Source organism: Nothoprocta perdicaria, unplaced genomic scaffold, assembly GCF_003342845.1.
Source record: "Nothoprocta perdicaria isolate Ctin4 unplaced genomic scaffold, notPer1 scaffold_10, whole genome shotgun sequence".
In the NCBI taxonomy this organism is placed as follows: Eukaryota; Metazoa; Chordata; class Aves; order Tinamiformes; family Tinamidae; genus Nothoprocta; species Nothoprocta perdicaria.
Window position 1 is genome coordinate 6937098 of NW_020454094.1, and position 20422 is coordinate 6957519.

The following is a 20422-nucleotide window of genomic DNA, read 5'->3' on the forward strand; positions in this document are numbered from 1 at the left end:
TTTTCACTACCTCTCCTTTCAGAAGGCTCCTCTTTCACGGGACAGACAAAGTTTCCCACCTTTCATAACCAAGATATTTGTTACCATGTTTAGAAGTCACTAGTTGGGGTGAAAGCGAAAATTTCACTTCTTACAGATTATTTGGAATGAAACAAACTATATCTAAAAAGTGCAGATATGCTTTTTTATTTCCTTTGCAGTTCAGGAAAGGGAGGGAGGAAAAGCATCTCTGATTTGTATATTAAAGCACAAGCATCTGTCCTACTGATGATATTCTAGGGAAGCACATTAGCATAAAATTTAACGATGTCAAATAAGTGGATGTGAAATAGGGACTGCGTAAAGACACTATTTCCAAGCCTGACAGAAACATCACTGTTTAGAAATGCAAATGAAACCATTATGTTCAATAATTATATGAAAATATGAACAGTTCAGCATGTTTTCCAGCCCTGATGGCGGTTAATGGGATGTACGCTTATGTAAATAACTACTATTAAAGCTAATGCTGAAAAAAACTAATAAATTCATACTAAAGCAACTGATTTAGTACGCTTTTAAACCCCAGCAGTGCTCACTTATTAGAAAGGAGTGCATTCTTATGTTTAGAACTCATTACTGTTACAAGTCACTGCAACTCCATCAATTACCATGCATTAATGAAAATGGGACACATACAAAAAAAAATTATTGCCTCTCAGCAGTTTTCTTTAAAGACAAAATATAGGGGTATTACCATCATGGGGCCTGGAGGGGAACTTATCAGCAACATAATCTTTATTACTCCAACTGCACTCCCTGTGCTGTAACCCTGGGGTATCTTTTGTCCCAGGAAGGGACTAACCTTTATGTAAAGCTTTTGACATATATGCAAAAAAGTGGCCACTCTGCCATCAGTAAAAAGTGAAGATTTTTACAATTAAAAATACCTTCTACATGTATGTATATAAATATAGGTATAAATGCATAAATATATATATTTGTGTGTGTATATAAATACAGATACACACAAACACACAGACACTAGTATGCAAACTAAAAATGCGGCTATGGAATGAAAGATTACAATTTCTGAAACTAGGAGGTGGCATCACGCAAACAGAATTGAGTGAAAACAGTATAGACAGTATTATATGAAGCCAATTTTATATTTACCCTTCTAACAACCTCCCAGAAGGCCTTCAAGACATTGAAGGTGTTAAGATTTTGAGGACATTATTCTTTCCTCTTTGGCTATTAGTTCCTTGGCGCTATTTGAAAAATTCTTAACTTTGGTTAAACATCACAATTGCCACTGGAAACAAAACCAACACAATGCTGCCACAGTGATGAATCCCACCTGCAATTAAAAGCCAAGATTTATTCAATGCCTACAACTYCACAATTAGCCCACTTCCATATTCCAAGCACCACTCCAAAAACGTGATGACTGTGGCATCCAATTGATCTTAAGATGCCTAACGAAGTTGAAAATGCTTTTATAGTAGTTTGCATTGGCTGACAATATTTAAAGGTAAGGATGGCTCTGAACAACCTAACAAAAGGATCAAAGATACCTTTAAATGACCAAATGATGGAGATTCACACTAACTACATYAGCTATTTGTCCAGGCTTAGCTACTGTGCAACTTGTGCCCAAGACTGCATTCTGCCACCAGTGTCAKAGGACAGACTTCTGACTCACTTGGGCATTGAAGTCCTGCCAATAAGAGCTATGAATAAAAGAAATCTTTTACATTGCACATCTTGTACATTTATATTTATGTAAGGCAAAGTTCATGCAGAACATTGACTAGCGGAGTAGCCAAAGTTAAATAAATGTTATGCTTAAGTGCAATACACTCTGCACAATATAATGCAAAAYGAAAGGCTAATTTCATCACGTGATGACAGTCACTATGACAAACACGCAAGGCCAGGGCGGGTGGGTATTAAAAATAAATACCCGATTGCTTTCACTAAATCTCTACCAAAGGAGAGGTATGAAGTGTTTTCCCATCTAGACCGTTAAAACTGTTTCAKGAGCAAAGGCCATTCTGGGTTTAAAAACAGTAAGACAAATTTGCTGCTGATTAATAATAAAGCCATTCGTTTTATTCTTCAAATCTAAAGTAATTACAAGGCAGAGTATGGCAAATGGATTTAGCTGAAGCCATTACGTCAGAAGAATCCTTTAAAGAAGAACAGTAATTTAAAAGACTAAACTGAATAATGAACTCTCCTGAACAACAATTATTATGAGATTGATTTATTGAAAGTGTATTTAATCATGCAAGAAATGTTTAAACTTTCCAAAATAGTTCAGGAGACAGAGAAACCAATAGCAGAGTCAGCCCGACGTCCTCATTATAGCCGAGAAGCAGAAGCAGATGGAGAATTCATTTAGTTTGGAAGGATAAAGTACATCAATTTCTCTGAATCCACATTTCTAGTCAATTTGTTACAGTACCGGCTTCAACAATTAATGATCTCATTTTCCCATTTGTGCCTCCTTTTAAGAGATCTCAGTCTTTGTTTCCAAATGAGCCCRAATGTCATAAAGGAAAAATTAAGAAAAAACATAAAAATAAAACTTTGAAAGCTCACATATCTGGAGTCTAATGGTTCTGCAATGTCCACAAAAGCAGAAGCAAAATTTAGTCAGGTAAATAGCTTGGCCATCTTGAGCATCCAAATAAAAACAAAACTGCTTTCCACTCARAGAAATACATTTTGCCTGAGCTGCTGAACRGATTTTTTAGGGTAAGGGATGCYAKGCAAGCMAAGGGAAGCCTGGCCTCTGCCACGACAACATCTCCTTCCCGTTCGGATCTCTGCCATGGAGTTCAGACACGGCTAACTCATCGGCATGAGCAGTGCTGAGATCCAAAGGGGAACCACCGTGTCTGTGCTCGAGACCTCCCTCCTCRCGTGGGAGCACGAGGCTGTTGCTGGCGACGGGCACTGCCTACAACCAGCATCTACAACCTAAAGGGCAAAGCTCTAGGGCCTCGGCTAGCAAGACAGCAGCTCAGAGACACCAAGTCTCGAGTACCAGGAACAGATCCCCTTAGTATAAAGCAGGGTCTAAAGAGAGGAGAGCTGTGCAGGCAGGATAAATGCCASCAGTCCTCATCTTCTACCTTAGTAGGTCCTGAAAACTCTAGGCCCTCGCTACTGGATCAGTTGTCTCCTCTTATATTAGCAACCCACTGAACACTTCTCAGTATAAACTGCAGTGCAGCAACCCCTTCTCTTCGCCCACAATCATATTTCTAGCCTGACTGTCCATCTCACAGAAAATCCTGCACCTCTGAGCAGGAACTTTCAGGGCAAATGACCTACCTAGCTCTGCCTCTCCAGAGGCTATGCTAGACTGGTTAAAAGCCTTCAGCTGATCCCACATAACTCTGGCTAGCTAGGATTAAACTAACATATAAAGCTGAGCTTTAAATGAATCTCTAGTCATTGATCCATTTGAACACTCTACATTACAATATGTTTCACCTTGTTTTAGTTTAAAAGTTCATAAAATATTCAAAATATCTTATTTACCCAATAGTCCTTGACTGATTCTTTTACATTTAGAAGTTCTTAAATACATACATTATTTAGCCAATACTGCTGTTACACACTAGCATATAAATATTCAAGGACTTTTTAATAAGTTCAGCTTTTACTCAATAGACGATAATGGTTGCCTAGAAACATTTATTAGTTGGAGATCTATAATACAAGTAAGGGAAACACCTTTAAGTGTTCAASAGTGAAGCAGCTACCTAAAATGGAAGAAAGGGAAAAAAAACAATTTGTCATTTTCCTACCATGCCCTCAGATGAATTATAGTACCCAAGAACATGTGCATCCATATATGCACGCATCCATACAGGAAAAACAGGAAGGGAAAAACCAAATAGTACAAACTGGCGGATCTGAAGCAAGAAAAAGACAAGGAGAGTGGGAATTGCCAACCCTTAGTTTGTATCTTGTCGTTATTAAACCCACACAAACGATAGCAAAGAAAGAAAACTGGCATTAGATTCTACCCCGGTTTGCTTCCCCAGAGTAACCTGTAAAAGTCAGTTTTACCCACTGGCTATTATTTAACAATATAAAAGACACACATACCACTATTAGAAGATTAGAATCAAGACCAAAAGTTTCAAAAGCTGGTAGCCAATGTTAGACTTTTAAATAGTTACTGAATTTTAAATGAAGAGCCTGCCTGGAAAAGCACTGGGCATGAGATTCCTGCAGGTGACAAAGCTTACTCTTTATATTGCGAATTTTTCTTCTTGATGCTCATCTCTTTCTTAAAAGGCCAGCTATAGGAAAAGGTCATATTAAAAATTTAAAGTATGAACTTTATTAAATTTGAGGGGATGGGAGAGAAGATGGCATGCAGGGACCCTATTTTCATATAAAAATGCTCCATTATATTATTAATACCTACATTCCATTTCTATATGACATTGTGTTCTTATTGAAAATTCAGATTAATTGCCCACTTGCAAACAGTAGCCCCAGGAGTATATGCATACATATATGTGTGCGTATGTGTGTGCATATATATATTATATATGCACACACATATATATATTATATATGCACACATATAAATATATAATATATATGCACACACATCTGATTCTAAGGATCACGAATGCCAAAAAGGGCATTGCTACAGACTTTCCATGCAAGACCCTATCGATTTGCTGCTTCATCTGAGATGATGTTTTTGAGAATCAGATTTAAAAAAAAGGAATGCAGATGGAAAAAGTTCTTTCCTCTCCCCATTTTCAAAAAGCAAATTCTATGTTATACAGCAAGGAAAGCATAATATAGAAAAAAATCCAGAAAATCGTCTGATCCATGCTTTTTTTTTTTTTTTTTTTTTTTACAATTTTGTTCTGTAGCATTAAGCATGTCTTAACCGTTTTTCTTCTGTAAAATAACACTAACTCTAAATTAACATAGAAAGGGAGGAAAAGGAGGGAATACATAATTCTCAGTAATTCATTCAGCATATGCAAGTGCGCAGAACAACTAAAATATTTTTAAAGACTTCAGTCAGTATCATTGGCTAACATCAGATGAACTGTTCTAAACTAATTGTCATGTTAAGCGTATGCRGAACCAAGTAATTAAGTCATGTTAAGTAGTTACAATATTAAGGAAATACATAAACAATGTCTGTGATCATTTTTAGACTAGTCAAATCAATCATATGGGATTTTGATGGGCCTTCAAAACAGAAAAATGAGAAAGCAATTTTACCAAACGCCTTAAGAAATCCTGGATGGAGAATTACATAATGGAAAATTGCAACAAACAATCTCTTCTTCCTTTATCCAAACTGATCATTTGGGCGAGGAAAGGCTATTTCAAAACACTTTCTTTCATCTAGAATTCAATAAYAAAGTTTTTTAGAAGCTGTTTCTTTCCCCAAAAAAGTAATGAGAGCTTAGTCTGGTATTCCCTCCGCCTTTATGCGATAACATTGAATTTGTACAAAAACACCTTAATGGTGATAATAAGAAAGACTAAACACCATAATGAAATTTCTTGAGGCTTCGTAATAACAATAGTATTTGTTTCTTAATAATTCCATTAATATCTTTTTCTTTTTTTAACTAAAATATCTATGTTGACAGTGCTGGGGCATCTTAGGACCTATTTCCCTCTTTCTCAAATGAAGTTGTATTGAGATCAGTATTAATAATAAGGGTTTGCAAATATGCTAGGGAAAAAAAAAAAAAAAGACAGCCAGAAGCTTCTCTCACCACAGGTCCTAAGCAGAAGTGGAAGGAGGGTCACTGCAAGCGTGATGCAGGGCCCTGAGCTTCTCCCTTAGCCTGCAAATGCAAATRGCACACACCAAAAACGGAGAAGGACAAAGAAGTTTCAAGTCAAAGACTCCAAAGAACAGGCCAGTATTCAGGCTGCCTCCAAAACCACAGTTCCCCCACCCAACATGTTCTCCCCAWGATCGGCAAATACAGAAGCATGGAAAAGACTTACTAGGAGGGATGTTGGGAAAGATGCAGAGATAGACTAACATATGGTGAGTTTCTTTCCATCTTCCTCCTGAATTTGGTTTCAAAGCTTGTATAGTGCTACAGGACACTGAACAGACATCCATTTTCATCAGATGTCTCCCAATCATGTAACAAACTCCAGAGAAATTGTCTTTTGGGGGTCCTCATCCCCAAAACCTTCTGCTAAACTCACCCATCATAGGCTTCACTTTCACATAATCCAGCCTTTTTTACCGCCAAATCTTTTCTTTCAGTTCTAGTTCTCACTTCCCTAGTTCAATCTCTACTTACATTTTTTGCCTCTAAATTCTGCTTAATGTTCCCTACCAGCGGATTCAGTGTTTCACCACTTTCTCCCCCTCATATTTAAAAGATCCTTATTTCTACCTTTCTCAGCCTCTATTTTTTCCCTTTGCCACCGTTGACCCCAAAACACAGTCCCTTTCTCTATCTGACCCCATAGTCTCTGATCTCTCCATTCCCTCTCCTTCACAGTTCAAAGTGGACACTCAAGGCAAAAAGCTAGAGCCAGAACAGCTGCTTTGGAACAGCTATAAGGAGCTACTGTGAAAGGTCTAAACACACCGAATTAAGGAGCAGACCAGATGACAACTTGGTATCTCGTGCTTAAAGATTTTAAGTGCAAAGTAGATCCTTGCTATAAGGATCTATATTATAAATATATATAGTATATATCCTTATATATACTATATATACTAGAAACATACTACTTATACTGTTATACTATAAACAAACAAAAAGGCAAAACAATTCACACAGACACGAGCTCCCCATATTTTCCAAATTAAACCTCTACCAAGCTGAAATTACACTTTGCTGGATATCTGTACCCATTATGTCAAAAGTAGTGATTTATTATTGGAGGATAACTGTAAATACTGGACTAGATAAAGTAGTTTTATAGAAAATAAATTGCATTCTAAACAAAAAAAAAGAAAAAAAAATAGGTAGAATCAGTGATTTTGCCAGACCTGATAGTTTTTCCTTATGCTACTATATTCTTGATATCTTACTTGCAAGTGAACACCATACATTTTAAGAGGACTTCAAGTTATAGCACCTGCATTCAGCTCTGGAAAATCTGTTGTTGCTTGGTACACAAACAACCCTCAAGAGTTCAGAAATCCCAAGATAAGAGGTATGTGAAGAATCTTAAAACATTCATACAGGATAGACAAGTATTCCTATAGTTAAAAGTATATTGTTTGAAATTATATCTTGTTTTTTATTTCTAGGTTTTACAGAATTTTATGAAATGTAGAATTGCATGCATTAACTTTCTGCATTAACATCTCTACCACATTTCTCATGAGAAGTATTCATGTTTATGCAGTCTACTTCTGGTAAAAGGGGAAAAAAATTACAAAAAAAGTAATCRGGCTACTTCCCAGCAGCCAAATAAGCCTCAGATGAATTAGTAAAAGCTTTATGCACATATATTAAGAAAAAAAGTCATCAACCAATCAGGACCATACATGCCATCCACATTCAGCAGCTGACTGAATGTATACACTGTAACACACAACAAAATACTAAATTAAGAGAAGTTAGTGCAAAAAAAAAGAACCGAGTTCTATCTGACGGCTCTTAAATACATCAGACTTGCAACTTTCCAGGAACTGCTCCATACCAGCTAAGCTGGTTATTTGCATATTATTTAGCATAGACAGCAGACGGARTTTTACCTATGCACGTTAATGCCACTCTGCTGCAAGGGATCTTCTGGGCCATCAAGAACAAGTTGTTCTTGTCAGAGGCAACACTCTACTGAATTCCTTTCACAAACTAACCAAGTTCCATGAAAAAAAACAGCACTTAGCTCTTTTACGAAGCCTTCTAGAGTTCCCAAGCTTTGAAATATGATTGCTTTCATTTTCAGGAACCTTCCTCTAACTTCATCATTAAGTTTGTAGACTGTTTACCTCCATTTATTTCAACACTGGCTTGAAGATTTCCTTTCTGTCTTAGCATTGTCTCTGCCCCTATTCACCTCATCACCATCTCAGTCTCCTTTTACACATCCCGACACTATTCTAAAACAAAACAAGCAAGAAAACATCTTCACTTTAGTCCCTTCTCATGAAAAGACATTCTCCATCCTGCCCGGCTTGGGCAGCCCGTCTTCACAACTTCTCTAAAGGAATTCATTTTTGTCTCRAACAAGGATAAGTCACACCTACACACAGTAAAGCACACAGGGATTCTTTCATCAAGGCTTTCTACAATAGCATTAGTATCTCCCCTACTTGAAATATTGCTCCAGATAAATCACAATAYGTCTCTTTGCCTTAGCTGGAGAAACAACATTCACACCCTACTGTAATCAACTATTACCCTTGTGGGGAATTAGACTAGAAAACATCAATACCAAAGATGCAGAACAGAAATGAGCAAAAACATTTTGTAAAGGTCTGTCACAGTGCACCGAAGGGAAACTCTAATCCTGCAACATCCACTTGTGCATGTTATATTCCATGATTGGCGCTAAATGTAGGGTGAGGGTAGAGCGGGAGGGCAGCTGGGACAAGACGAGCAAGAAAAGCTAATCCTGTATAAGAACAAAAAATAAATAAATAAATCTGAGCTGCTAAACCCCTTAGCACATATGGACAGTTTAAGTGTCAGTATAAGCTGCCTCTGCGAACCCAGGAAGCGCTGGAATGCACAGAAAGCRCCGGAGTGCACAAAAAGCACCAGGCAAGAGAAGGTTCAGACCTCAGTTACAACAACATAACAGGATTAAGTGGAGAGAAAAAGCAAAGCAAAAGAAAGCTATAACCATATTTTAATGCATAAATTCCTTATTGCCATTTTTAGTTGACAAATATCTATTTCATAGCAAAACAAGATCATAGGAACAGCTGGATGGTAGTTTTAAGCTCAAATGAACCAGCGGCACATGCTGACAAGTCATCTCTCTGATTGCTTTTGAATGGCAGCACATGCAGATTTATTCTCTGCCATAAATTAGAACAATTATTTCTCTGTAGTTCGGTTTTTATTTCAGACAGTGAACCCTTGCACACATTTTTTTAAAAGGATATCTTCCCTTTCCTTGATGATAAGTTCATTCTGTTCCTCTAGCTGTCTGATCTTCTTCTCAAATGACTCCTGCTCGGCTTTCAGCCGCTCTTCTGTCACCTCCTTTTCTTCACTTACCCTGAAAAGAAATGGAGAAAAAATAAAGGCCCTGTCAAGGTGGAAAAAAAAGATATATAGATATACACATTTACTTATTAAAAAAAAGTGTGTGTGTGTGTGTGTATATATACACATATATATATGTGTGTGTGTGTGTGTGTGTGTGTGTGTGTATACATACGCACAGGTGGTGGAGATTTTTTGTTTTGTTTTTAAACATATGTACCTACAATGCCTGACTTCCAACTCTGCTTTCCAGTTAAATGGATCTTACCCTCATCGCCCTTAAGCAGGATATTTGTCATATGGTTTATTTTATTATATTGGAAGTTGTATATGACTTCACGCAATAAATAAATTTCAGAGACACTGGTCTTGSTAGAATACACACATTAAAAAGCTGCATGGAACTATAAAGCGAGGGTCTGAGCCCACAACTAGATCTGTGCAGCCCACTTCCCTGCAGCCACAATGAAGACCCTGGGATCTATCCAAGCCCATGGCACGTACACAGAAACCACAACTGGCAAAGCTTACTTGCCAAGACAGAAAAAATTTTCTCTCCTTGTTCTTAGCCCTTAAGCAAACATGTCCTGGCACATTCACTTACCAAACATGAGTCCAAGAAAAGAGCCATTCTTCTTGTCAGCTTTCTCCAAACAAAACAGTTTGTCATCTCCCAGACATCTTATAAAATTTACACTTGCGACTTGATTATTTTATTTTGTCTGGGCTGTGGCACCCTACATCTTGCTGCTTGGATCAAGATTGGATCAAGATTAAAAGATGACAATATGAAGAAGGTTTACAATGATCATTTTTTCTGAATTTCAAGAGCAGGCTACAAAAACAATTACTCTGGAATCACACAGGCAAGAAGGCCAGAGAATCTCATATCTATGCTAAAACCATGGCTTGGGATTCATRGTTCTAGGCAAGTAGTATCCACAAAAATGCTAGAGTAATGAGCTYGGACTAACAAATACTATTGCTCTGCACTTGGGCAGTTCCTGTTACTAGAGGCTCTTAAAATGTAGCCTTTATGTTGATCTAACAGCTGCTGCAACTTAAGTGATCGGAGAGCAAAGCAGTACAGCTCTCAGAAAACTTTAAATCTTGACTTCCTTTAATTAAAACAATCCTACAGAAAGAGGAAAAGGAGAGAAAAAAATGTGCATTGGACTATGCTTTCCATTTATCCCTTCAGACCCACTGACATTCTTAACAGAGAGAAGCCCATTCAGGGATTCAACCATCCATTCGACATCATGACTTCTCCCTCAGGAGGACACAGATGTGTTTTGACATTCCAGTGGAAACAACATAAATGCAACAATTGGGTCAGCACTCTGGGGTAAGGTATGGACAGGTTATATCCTCTCACTGCAAGATCAACCACAGCCCTTGCCAGAACAGCTCAAACTACATCAAGTTGGAAATGAATAATACTGAAACTCAAACTCTTTCTCTACAAACTCGAAGGCAGAAAAAAAAAATCTAGCATAGAATTAGATCCTGTAAATGAGGGCAGTTTGAAAGTTCAGACGAAGCTTGATTAGAAATTTTCTCAATTACACAAAAAGCCACAGCTTTTAAAAGGCAGCAATGGGCTCTCCTTATTTCCCACGTGCAGTTACAGGTACAGTATAAGTGCCAGAAGCTGCAGACAGGTTTTTGTAGCTAGCCAACACCAGCTGGTTATATCTGGAGCTATAAGCTGTGTGACTACAGCATGTATGCCCCATCCCCATATACAATCAGTGAACAAACACAGAATGATCCCTGCTTCTTAGAGTAAAAAAAGTAAAGAAAGAATAAGAGTCATCAAGTWGAAGATGACAATGAAAACTAATGACTGCACAAGTGGAAGCCGGAAGGAAGCAAGAACAGAAGGGAAAAATAACAGAAGAGAGAGCAAGTCCTATTTCCAGGCACTACAGAAGGAACAATGCTTGCTCAATAACTGCAGGAGTGATGTTGCATTAGAAGAACATTCAGGACAAGGGCAACACAGGGCTGGCTTGATGCCGTAGAATATTAAAATCCAAGAAAATACTACCTTAAGAAATAACTGAGTCTAAAGGCACTGCATAAAACCTAGCAGGCTTTGCCCATCTCTGGATTCTGCCGTTTGCCTCAGTCTGCACTGCAATCACATGCTGTGCTCGTACTCAACAAGGCCGACGGCCAGTTGTCACATTCCCAGCCMCAGGAATATATTGCATCACATAACTTACGCAGTGAATGACTGAGAACACTAAGTGATCTTGCAAGAACCGTGGCAATATGTGCATATGTATCACAAAGCAGGAGACAGCCCAGAAAGGGCAGGCAGTTAGAAGACAGTTATTCCTAAGAGGTGACAAATGGAAGTTAGAGAAAAGGAATACAACATCAACAGATTAGGCTGAATCTACRGTAAGGCCTAGACAAAGCTCAGTGAGGAGCGGGTTGTTGTTTGGCTTTCACATAAATATATACACATATATTCACTTATTCTATTCTGTTCTCTTCTGACAGTAGAGAACAGAAACTGTTCTGCAGAACTAGGAAAGACTTGACTGTTGCCAAGCAGAAATACTACAGGGCTCGCAGAGCTCTTGGAAAGGATTTTTGCTGCTTTCCATCGGCTCACGATCAGAAAAGAGCAGCAAAAGACAGACACCCAGCTACAGAAGACACAACCTCTCCACGGGGCAAGGCTTCCGTGCTTGGCTCCACTGTCACCCTTCRCAGAAGGAAATGGGGGGCTGAGTGCTGAGAGCAAGGCTGGCAGCTCGGTAAAACGGGGTCTGCCCCTCGGCGCCCGCAGCGTTTCCTTGCACGCGATGCACGCCCCACTCGTGGCACAACACACGCTGTCCTTGCTCCAGATTCCCTGCACAGTCACACTTACAAGATTAGTAACTGTAGGTGGATTTAAAAGGTCTTAATTTTATTTTGCAGGAGCCTCTGTAGAAAAAGAAAAATTCATGATGCAGATAGCTGACAGAAACCTTTCCTGTGGCATCAGCCTTATGAGTCAAATGCACTGTCAGCTGCACTCGTTATTAGGCGCTCCTGAGCACTCCGCTGCTGCAGCAGTTCCGACTGCATGATCTGAGGAAGGGCTTGAGGATCAAGTTTACTTGATGACACTAAGTCACTCCAATTAACAAGCAGRTGGATGCTCTCCAGGTACAATTGCTGAAGCATTGCACAGGTCAACAGCGCTTGAAGTTTTCTGTGTGTAATGAAAAACTGGCATGGCACAAAAAAAAAAAAACACCTCGAAAGTCCTGCCAGGAAGAGCTTAGAAACTTCACAAAACAAGTTTGTACTGATACAAAGGAAATTTTACCTGATAAAGGAACTAAAAGAAAATAACAATTTCTACTTTTGAAAAATAGCAGCAAAAACTGAGCTTTTAACAAGTGAAATGGAAATTCAATGGGAACTGTGGCTGAACAAGTTGAGAGAGGGAAGGAGATGGAAGGAAAAGGTCTCATGCCAGAGCAGATCACAACATGCTTGTGACAGAAAGGGGCAATAAAATGACACTTAACACTGGATCTGTAGGGAGCAGAGTATCCATTTCTTGTCCAAGCATGCTCTTCACAAATCTGATATGCTTTGCCCGAGTGTCACAGGCAATCTGTATAAATAATTTAAAAAAAAAAAAAAAAAAAAAAAGCCCTAACAACCACAAGGTATAATTGAAACTGCTGCACGAGTAAATTTTATGATAGGCAGCTTGCAAAGTAATATAAAACAAGATCTCACAGCATGAACTTATAGCTACAAATGACTTTTTAAGTACAAAAGGTAGATGTGATTGGTGATGCAATAACCTCAGGCATCTTCTACCTATCAACAAGTAGTAATTTCCCAGCAAGCCTAACGATGTGTCTTATCTGCAGTGTCACTGCCTGACCAATTAGCAGAACAACAGCACAATGTTGTCTCCTCAAGTAGCACGTGTGCAAAACACACATACAGACATTCACACTGATGTTAAAAAACAGGTAACAAAACAAATAAAAATGAGATGAGAGGACCCGGGAGAGAATGCAGCCCAAAAAAACAAAACCTGCAGATTTGTTTAAGTGGCTTCCACAAGAAAGTTGCCCTTCAAAGAGTCCAAGTGCTGGGAGGAAGACACTGACACACACTCCAATAGTTTCACTAACCTCATATGTAATGATTTCTCTGTTCTGTAATTAAATGAAATTTTCTTTTTTATTCCAGTTCTCACCTTTTGTCAGAAAATTTCAGTTTTAATTCATCAAGCTCATATTAGTACCAGGCAAAAACGTTTGCAAAAGCAGTCCTAGCAGGCAGGCTCACAGTGCCCACAGCCCAGGAGCAGCTCGGGAATCCAAGGTCTTGGGAAGGAGGAAGCATCTCGTCAATGAGGAGCAAAGGTCCATCAGAAGGCGTTTTTGCCGGCTGTCAAGGACATGTCATCCAGGGCAGGCAGTGGTCTGTGTATGACAGCAAAAAGCCCCTTCGCTCTCATTTTGAAAAGAACAAGCACTCCCTCCTTTAGGTGAAGACAGGCATCATCTTACCTTCCTACCCCAATTCCTTTTGAAGATTTGCCAGGATGACATGAAACCAGATTTCTCCAAGTACTTGCTTTAGAGAAGTTAAGGTTAGATACCAGTTCTCATCACTAGGAGCAGAATGGTTCGTGACAATTTCTTWTATTACTTTTTTTCCATTCATTCAAGAGAAATTTGCATATCTGGGCTGTAACTTAACTGTGCAAGGAAGGAAGAGCATCCATGATGTACATGCCGTAGCAGAAGCCAGAAAGTCACACCACTATAGCCATATACCACAGTTGGAATCAAGACATACATGCATTAAAACATATCCACACTCTCTTCGCACAGAAAGTTAAGCCTCACCATTCCATTAATGCTGAGTTGAAAAAGGGTCTCAAAACATGCATATAACTTAGAACATTACACTCCCGAGTACCTTGTAACCACGCTCAGCATGGTGTTGAGCCATTTATTAGTGCACAACAGTCAACTGGCTGGCTCCCAAGGGACCTTGCACTGCTCCCTCTTGGAAGAGCCTAATGTGTCCTGACACCAGCACAGAGAACAAGAGCAGGAATCTTTCAGTGTCCTCGCCATGTCACTGCTCATTTCATTGCATAAGCTGATGACTGTTTCACGAGTTTCCTGCTGTAACAAAAGTTCAGAAAAAGGCTCTTTCCACCTCCTCCCCCCTTAAGACCACCCTACATGTACGGTAATAATTAAAACCCTAGCTGATTACACTCAAAATTTTCCCATTTATAAACAAAGCCCTTCAGAATGAGCTTATTATACCCAGAGATTACACCACAAAGCAAAACATCTGAGAAGAATGTACTGGCACAATCAAAGAAAAAAGTCTACAACATTCAAGTCTAAAGATTCAGTTTGTCTCGGAGGGAAGATGGACTGGATGTGTTCAGRGAAGAACTAAATAATGCTTAGATTTACCAGTGGCAGCACAGAGCAAAAACTACGATTATTTAGCCCAGAAAGGTGGATTAGAGAGGATACAGCTGAGTTCTTTCTTTTGACTCAGGCTCAAAATTCAATTTCATCAAGGCCCTAACTGCTAATGTGCTGCCAACCGCAGGGCATCACAGTCAAGCACAGGACCCGCATCTTTTCAACAGGACCCGCATCTTTTCAAGAGAGAAGATGATAATATTGGTAGCATTAAATTTTGCTCACACCAAGGCAAACATCTCACGTGGCTCAAGCAAAACATGGCTGAAATTCAAGCCCTAGATATTAATCATATTTTGTCACTGACAAAAACAATTTTACCACTTCATAACTTCTTTGACGCAGTCCCAAATATTGACTGTTTGCAATAAATGTACAGCAATTGCTCTCAGCTACCATTATTTTCATTCAAGAAATAAGGAATAGTGAAATATAGCTCTGGTCAAGTGATACTTTTATTATTCCAAGTATTTATTGCAGGACAGTGTTCTGGAAAACTTCCATCATTCAGGTGTTTTTTTTCTTTTCTTTTTCCTCTGAAATAGCAGGGAATGTTCTACCACATGTAAAAACCTTCCRGAATTGCCCAACTAGGCATGAAAAGTTAAAAGATGTAAAGTTTTTAAAAAGTGACGAGTTTAGCAGAATTAAAGTTTAACTTCCCTATTACCCTGCAAAGGTCTTTTAATTACATCTAATAAAAGTATGATTAGGTATAAAAATAAAAGAGGACTAAGTATAAAATAATAGTGTCCCACTAATTTTACGTTTCAAAATTAATGTTGCCGCACTTTCTATTTTTCTTCGAAGAAATGTCAGGCAAAAATATCAAGCTGTCCTCAGGGAAAAATCAAGAGCATCGGAGATTTAAGAGGAATCCCATGCTCAAATGAGTTAGTGTACTAGTATTCACTAGAGAGCAGTGTATTATGAGGAACAATGTAATAAAAGGTTCTTTTTAATATGAGAATATACCTCTATGCATGCACAGTGGCAGCAGTGTCCGAATTGCTTCAACATTTGACAATTTGCAGACAGCCTTCTCAGTAATCTAGCCTTTATGACATCCCTATCTAGACACCTCCTAACACATGGCAAGATAAAATAGAGCTGCAAGCATGAAGAATTTCAGAAGCAACTAAAATACCATGTAAAAAGAACACTTATATTAGTGTAAATTATTAGCAGGAAAATGGCCATTTGGATGAGGATAATCAAAGAGAAAATACTCATGGCTGCACCAGTGACTTGTTATATGACCTTGATAAGCAAGTTCATTTCTCTGTTCCATTTTTCCAATATAAAAGGAAAAAAGAAAAAAGAGTAGTATTATGCGTCAGTTGAGACAAAGCAGTTGTTCAGTAGCTTAGAAATTTTATTCTGTTCCAGAAAAACTTTAGATTCTAAGGATTTATGTAGGTAATCTCATTTCACAAGTTAGCATTCCTAAGTGCTTTGAAAAAAACCTACCCATGTCCTGTGTGCCTTTCTCAGCATTATAACCATTCCRTAAGAGGATTCCCAGATAGTCTGAAACCTAAGGAAGATGGAAGGGGGACTCTCCACTCGCATTCAACCAATCTTGCACATCACTCACCTTTGTGAATGCAACTAGCACYGAAATGAAACTCACAAATAACCTTTTCCTAAAGTTGAGACACTTCAGTCTCTCAATGAGCAGGAGAAACTTGAAATTAAACACAGCAAAACAAGTGAAGTTTGGCAAAGGAAATTAAAATCACACTCAGCTCTATTGCTCTGTACAAGCATGGATAAATACAGAGAGCACAATTCTGCCCCAAGATCTCTGATCCACCTTTAATGTGGAATTCCATATAAATGTTCACTCRTCAAATAAGAAGTCTGAGTTTTGTAACACTTGTGGTTTCTGAAAAACAACATATATTTACATAAAGTAAACAATCTGAGCAACAAACAGAACTCTAGCCCTGTAACTAGGTTTATATGGATGAACTACTGCAGGTCACAAAATGAGCTCATGTTTTCATTTTGTTTTGGAGATTTCTGATCAGGAAACAAAAAAATTCATCTGGCCACTTCATTGCTCATACCTTATCCAGCAAGAAAAAGTTATCTTACACAAATAAACAGCTCCATTATGCAGTTCTACGTTGCTTGATGTTAATGAGAAGAATGACTCTCCTTAAATATAATGCGTTTTCAAGTAATGCTTATTCTCACCTGGCAAGTTCTTTAATTAAGTTTGCAATACGTCTCTTGTCCTCAGGACATAAATCCTTTAAAGAAGCACTCTTCATTCCTCCATCATTAGTGACCTGAAAATTGAAATCCACATTTTAGACAGTGTTTTTTCAAGAACAACAAGCACTTCATAAGATATTAAAGGTATTCAAAATCTAATAATTACAAGTTGAAGTTCGACAAATTCCAACTAAAAATGTGTATTTTCTAGCTGTAAGTACAGTTCAGTAAAACAAGTTACAAAATTGTGGAGAAATCTAAGGGGGTTTGTAAACCAAATGCAAGCTGCTTGCTTTAATACTAAGCATGCTAGATTAATTTTCAAGACTTATGTCATTCACTGCTTCATACTTAAAATGTAACTGCTACTTCTGACTTGGAAATCTAGTGTAGAGACATCCAGTCCAGGACCAGAACTTTATTATATTGAGTTTCCMAGACACAGAGCAAAACAAAACATTTTGCCTTAGTGTTCATGAAAAACATACAAAACAGCAAAAAGTAAATATCATGTATTATGAGAAGATAAATCTTCAGGTCAAAAGAGTTTTCAATACAGGAAATGACATAGCCTTTTTACTGCATTGTTCAGTCATTTCTTACTACTCTTTCTCAAAAGGACTTTAAATATATTTCGGCATTTCAGTTCTTTTAATGCATACCTTTATCGCACTGAAAGCCACATTTGTTACCAATGTCCACCAGAGGGCATATTACAGCTCACATTTGCAACAGTCCCTTGTATTAAATCGTAGTCATTACCTATTTTGGATGTTTCAAAGCAGAAATCCTTCTTAGGTTTAAATCTCTTTGATTTATCAAAACCAACTGTAGTCAGTGACACAGTAAGCCAGTGCTAGTGATATACAACAAAAGAAGAATCTCAAGATAAAAGGAACAAAAAGAATTATGCTAATTTGTCCAAGATTCAGAGAATTTAAATATTTCCACGTAATCTGACTTGTTTATCTTTAGTTTAGACACTTTAAAGTGTATCAAACGTCTCTGAGGACATATGGTGCATAATGCAGGATACCAGAATGCTGCTCCAAAAGCCGGGGACAACTTGTCCAAGTTCACACAATGCAGCACAGAGCAACCCCTGACCACACAAAGCAAAGCCCAGGCTTCCCTCCCTTCATTGCCAGCAGTGGCAGCTGATCTACACACATTAGAGAGGAGGCACCCCCTAATTGCTTCTCCAACAGTGGCTTAAAACAATTAAGTGACTATGCAGGTTTTGAAAGACAAAAATGATGATTTTATGCATAGGGTTGTTACACCCACATGGCCCTTCAGTACACCCTTCTCCACCTTAAAAAAGAATCCTTGGAAAAGAAGTTTCACAAGGCAAAGTAAACTTCAGTGCTTTGCAAGGGGACATCTTCTTCCACAGCTTCCTTCCCAAACACACACTATTTACAGTCATAAGCTATTATACGAAGTTAGCATATAACTTCAGCTAGACATATAGTTGAAGGTTTGCTTCCCAGTCTAAAAACAGCTGATATTTTTAGAAGAAAAACTAATAGCTGGAAGAACTTATTTAAAAAGTCACTTTTAACTCAGAAAAATTGACAATGCAGAAGCTTTTACTAAGCAGACCTTTACAGAAGGTACTCTACAGCTTCCTCAAGCCACTCCCCAAAGCCCTATACATATTCTTAAACAGATTTGCAGGATGAAAAAGAAAATCTGAAAAGATTCTGTGCTTTTGTATCGCTCACGCATGGCAAAGGGAACCCACAAATGCTCAGAGGCAGGTTTATATGACTGCACTGTAAAAACAGATCTGTGCAATGATGCAGAGTTACAGCTCCATTGCAAAACGCAGTAAGCAAGACAGAGGCCAAGACTATAATCTGTCCAGATTTCTATACGTTCTACACAGCTTAGCCTAGAACACAGCTCCCTATCTCAGTAATTTTCRAGATGAAATATCCTATATAACTGGAAAATATATTCCACACCCTGGAAGCCAGCAATGTGAGTGGAAGACAACTCCYGTCAAACAACAAGGAGGAAGATGGAAAATTTTGGCCAAGAACARTATAGCAAACCAGTGATTTATTAGAAGTGGCAGAAAAGCTCCAGAGCTACCATTACCTTTTTGAAACCTTCTCAACAACTCTCAAACTTCTAGGTAGTACCCAATCTGTACTGAATGGGTAGTACCCATTCASTATCTGTCCCAATGAGGAAAAGGTCAATCAGTTTTGCTAGAACTCAATCTCACTCGATGAGAGTGAGATTCAATCCCTTCTCTTCAGTAGAGGATCCTGGTAAATCACACAGACAAGCCACCTAGCAGGACAACAGCGTGGAGTTTTTCMAAATAAAACAATCAGTTCTCCCTGAGGGCACGTAACACACCTGAAGAAAATGAGTTWTGGTCATCAAAACTCCTCGTAAAGAAGCTTTGAGAAACTTCACTCTTCTGTAGCAACCAAAACTTACTTCTTCTCTTTGCTCCAACTAATTCAGAGTTTTCCTTCAAAATAGTTAATTGGATAGTCAATGTGCTATCCAAGTCATAGCCTCTTTCAACAGATTCCTAAATATTACAAGATCTAGCAGCACACAGAACAACCTTCCAAAGGAAACCTCGCTGCTTGGAAACTTCKAATGCAGTAAGTGGTAGCAAAATCATCACTTGTCCCAGGCATAGACTAGACAACCTACTAAGTTGATGTCCTCCTGACAGTTACTTCTATCACTAAGCTGACTTTTTAACATTTATTATCAAACATGGAAAGTTATTTTTATGTTACTAACACAAGTGATTACAGGAAAAAGGTCTGAAAAACTTTTCCAAGACCTGTTTCTAAGGCATATGATTAGGACAGTGAAACCAAGTAGACTGAAACCTCAGTCCTCTGTCTTTGACTAACATTGCTTTGGAGCTGCTCAGAGCTATTCTACCYATACATTTACCTATATGTTTTTTATATAGTCTCAGTTCTAAGTCACTTAAATAAATTAGTCTTTTAGCCTTTGTTCACTTGGCAGGCCATTTCAGTGGCAAATAAATTTTTGCCATAAAGCCACCATGTCAAAAAAAAAGGGAAAAAAAAAGCCAAAAAAATAAAATTTTGCAAAAATGGTGGTATTGCAAGATTCTTTAGCAATTTTCAACCTGTAAGTTTTTACTATGCACACTCTTTAAAATAACAATTAGCATATACTAACCTGTGGCCCTGTCATATCTCCAGTGCTTTTACCAGGATCCATAGAAACAGAAGGAGCAGCTACAGGCACAGTTTCACTTTTTTGGTATTTTGGCAAATATCTTGTTCTTAAGTTTCCTTTGGCAGATATTCCTGTAGATTGAAGAAGAAAAATTATGAAGTCAAAATAGACCCTTATCTTTCCTCCTGCAATAGGACATCCAAAAATTCATTCTTGCTTGAGCAGCTCTTTTCTAGAAGAATGACAATTTGGTTGAAATTCACCACAGGCTCAGACTCCATATAAAATGTAATTAAGATGAATATATCACCAAAAAGATAAAGAAAAGTGCACAGC

The 20422-nt window shown here is 38.2% G+C and overlaps 1 protein-coding gene across 1 annotated transcript in view; it reads right to left on the reverse strand.

Moving 5' to 3' along the window:
* KIAA1328 (KIAA1328 ortholog) overlaps positions 1 to 20422 on the reverse strand; it is a 156557-nt gene that overhangs the window by 131079 nt on the left and 5056 nt on the right. The window contains exons 3-5 of the mRNA XM_026040100.1: positions 20087 to 20217; positions 16877 to 16971; positions 9083 to 9198 (exon numbers count right to left, since the gene is read on the reverse strand). Of these exons, the coding sequence (XP_025895885.1) occupies positions 9083 to 9198; positions 16877 to 16971; positions 20087 to 20217 (342 nt within the window). The remainder of the gene's footprint in view (positions 1 to 9082; positions 9199 to 16876; positions 16972 to 20086; positions 20218 to 20422) is intronic.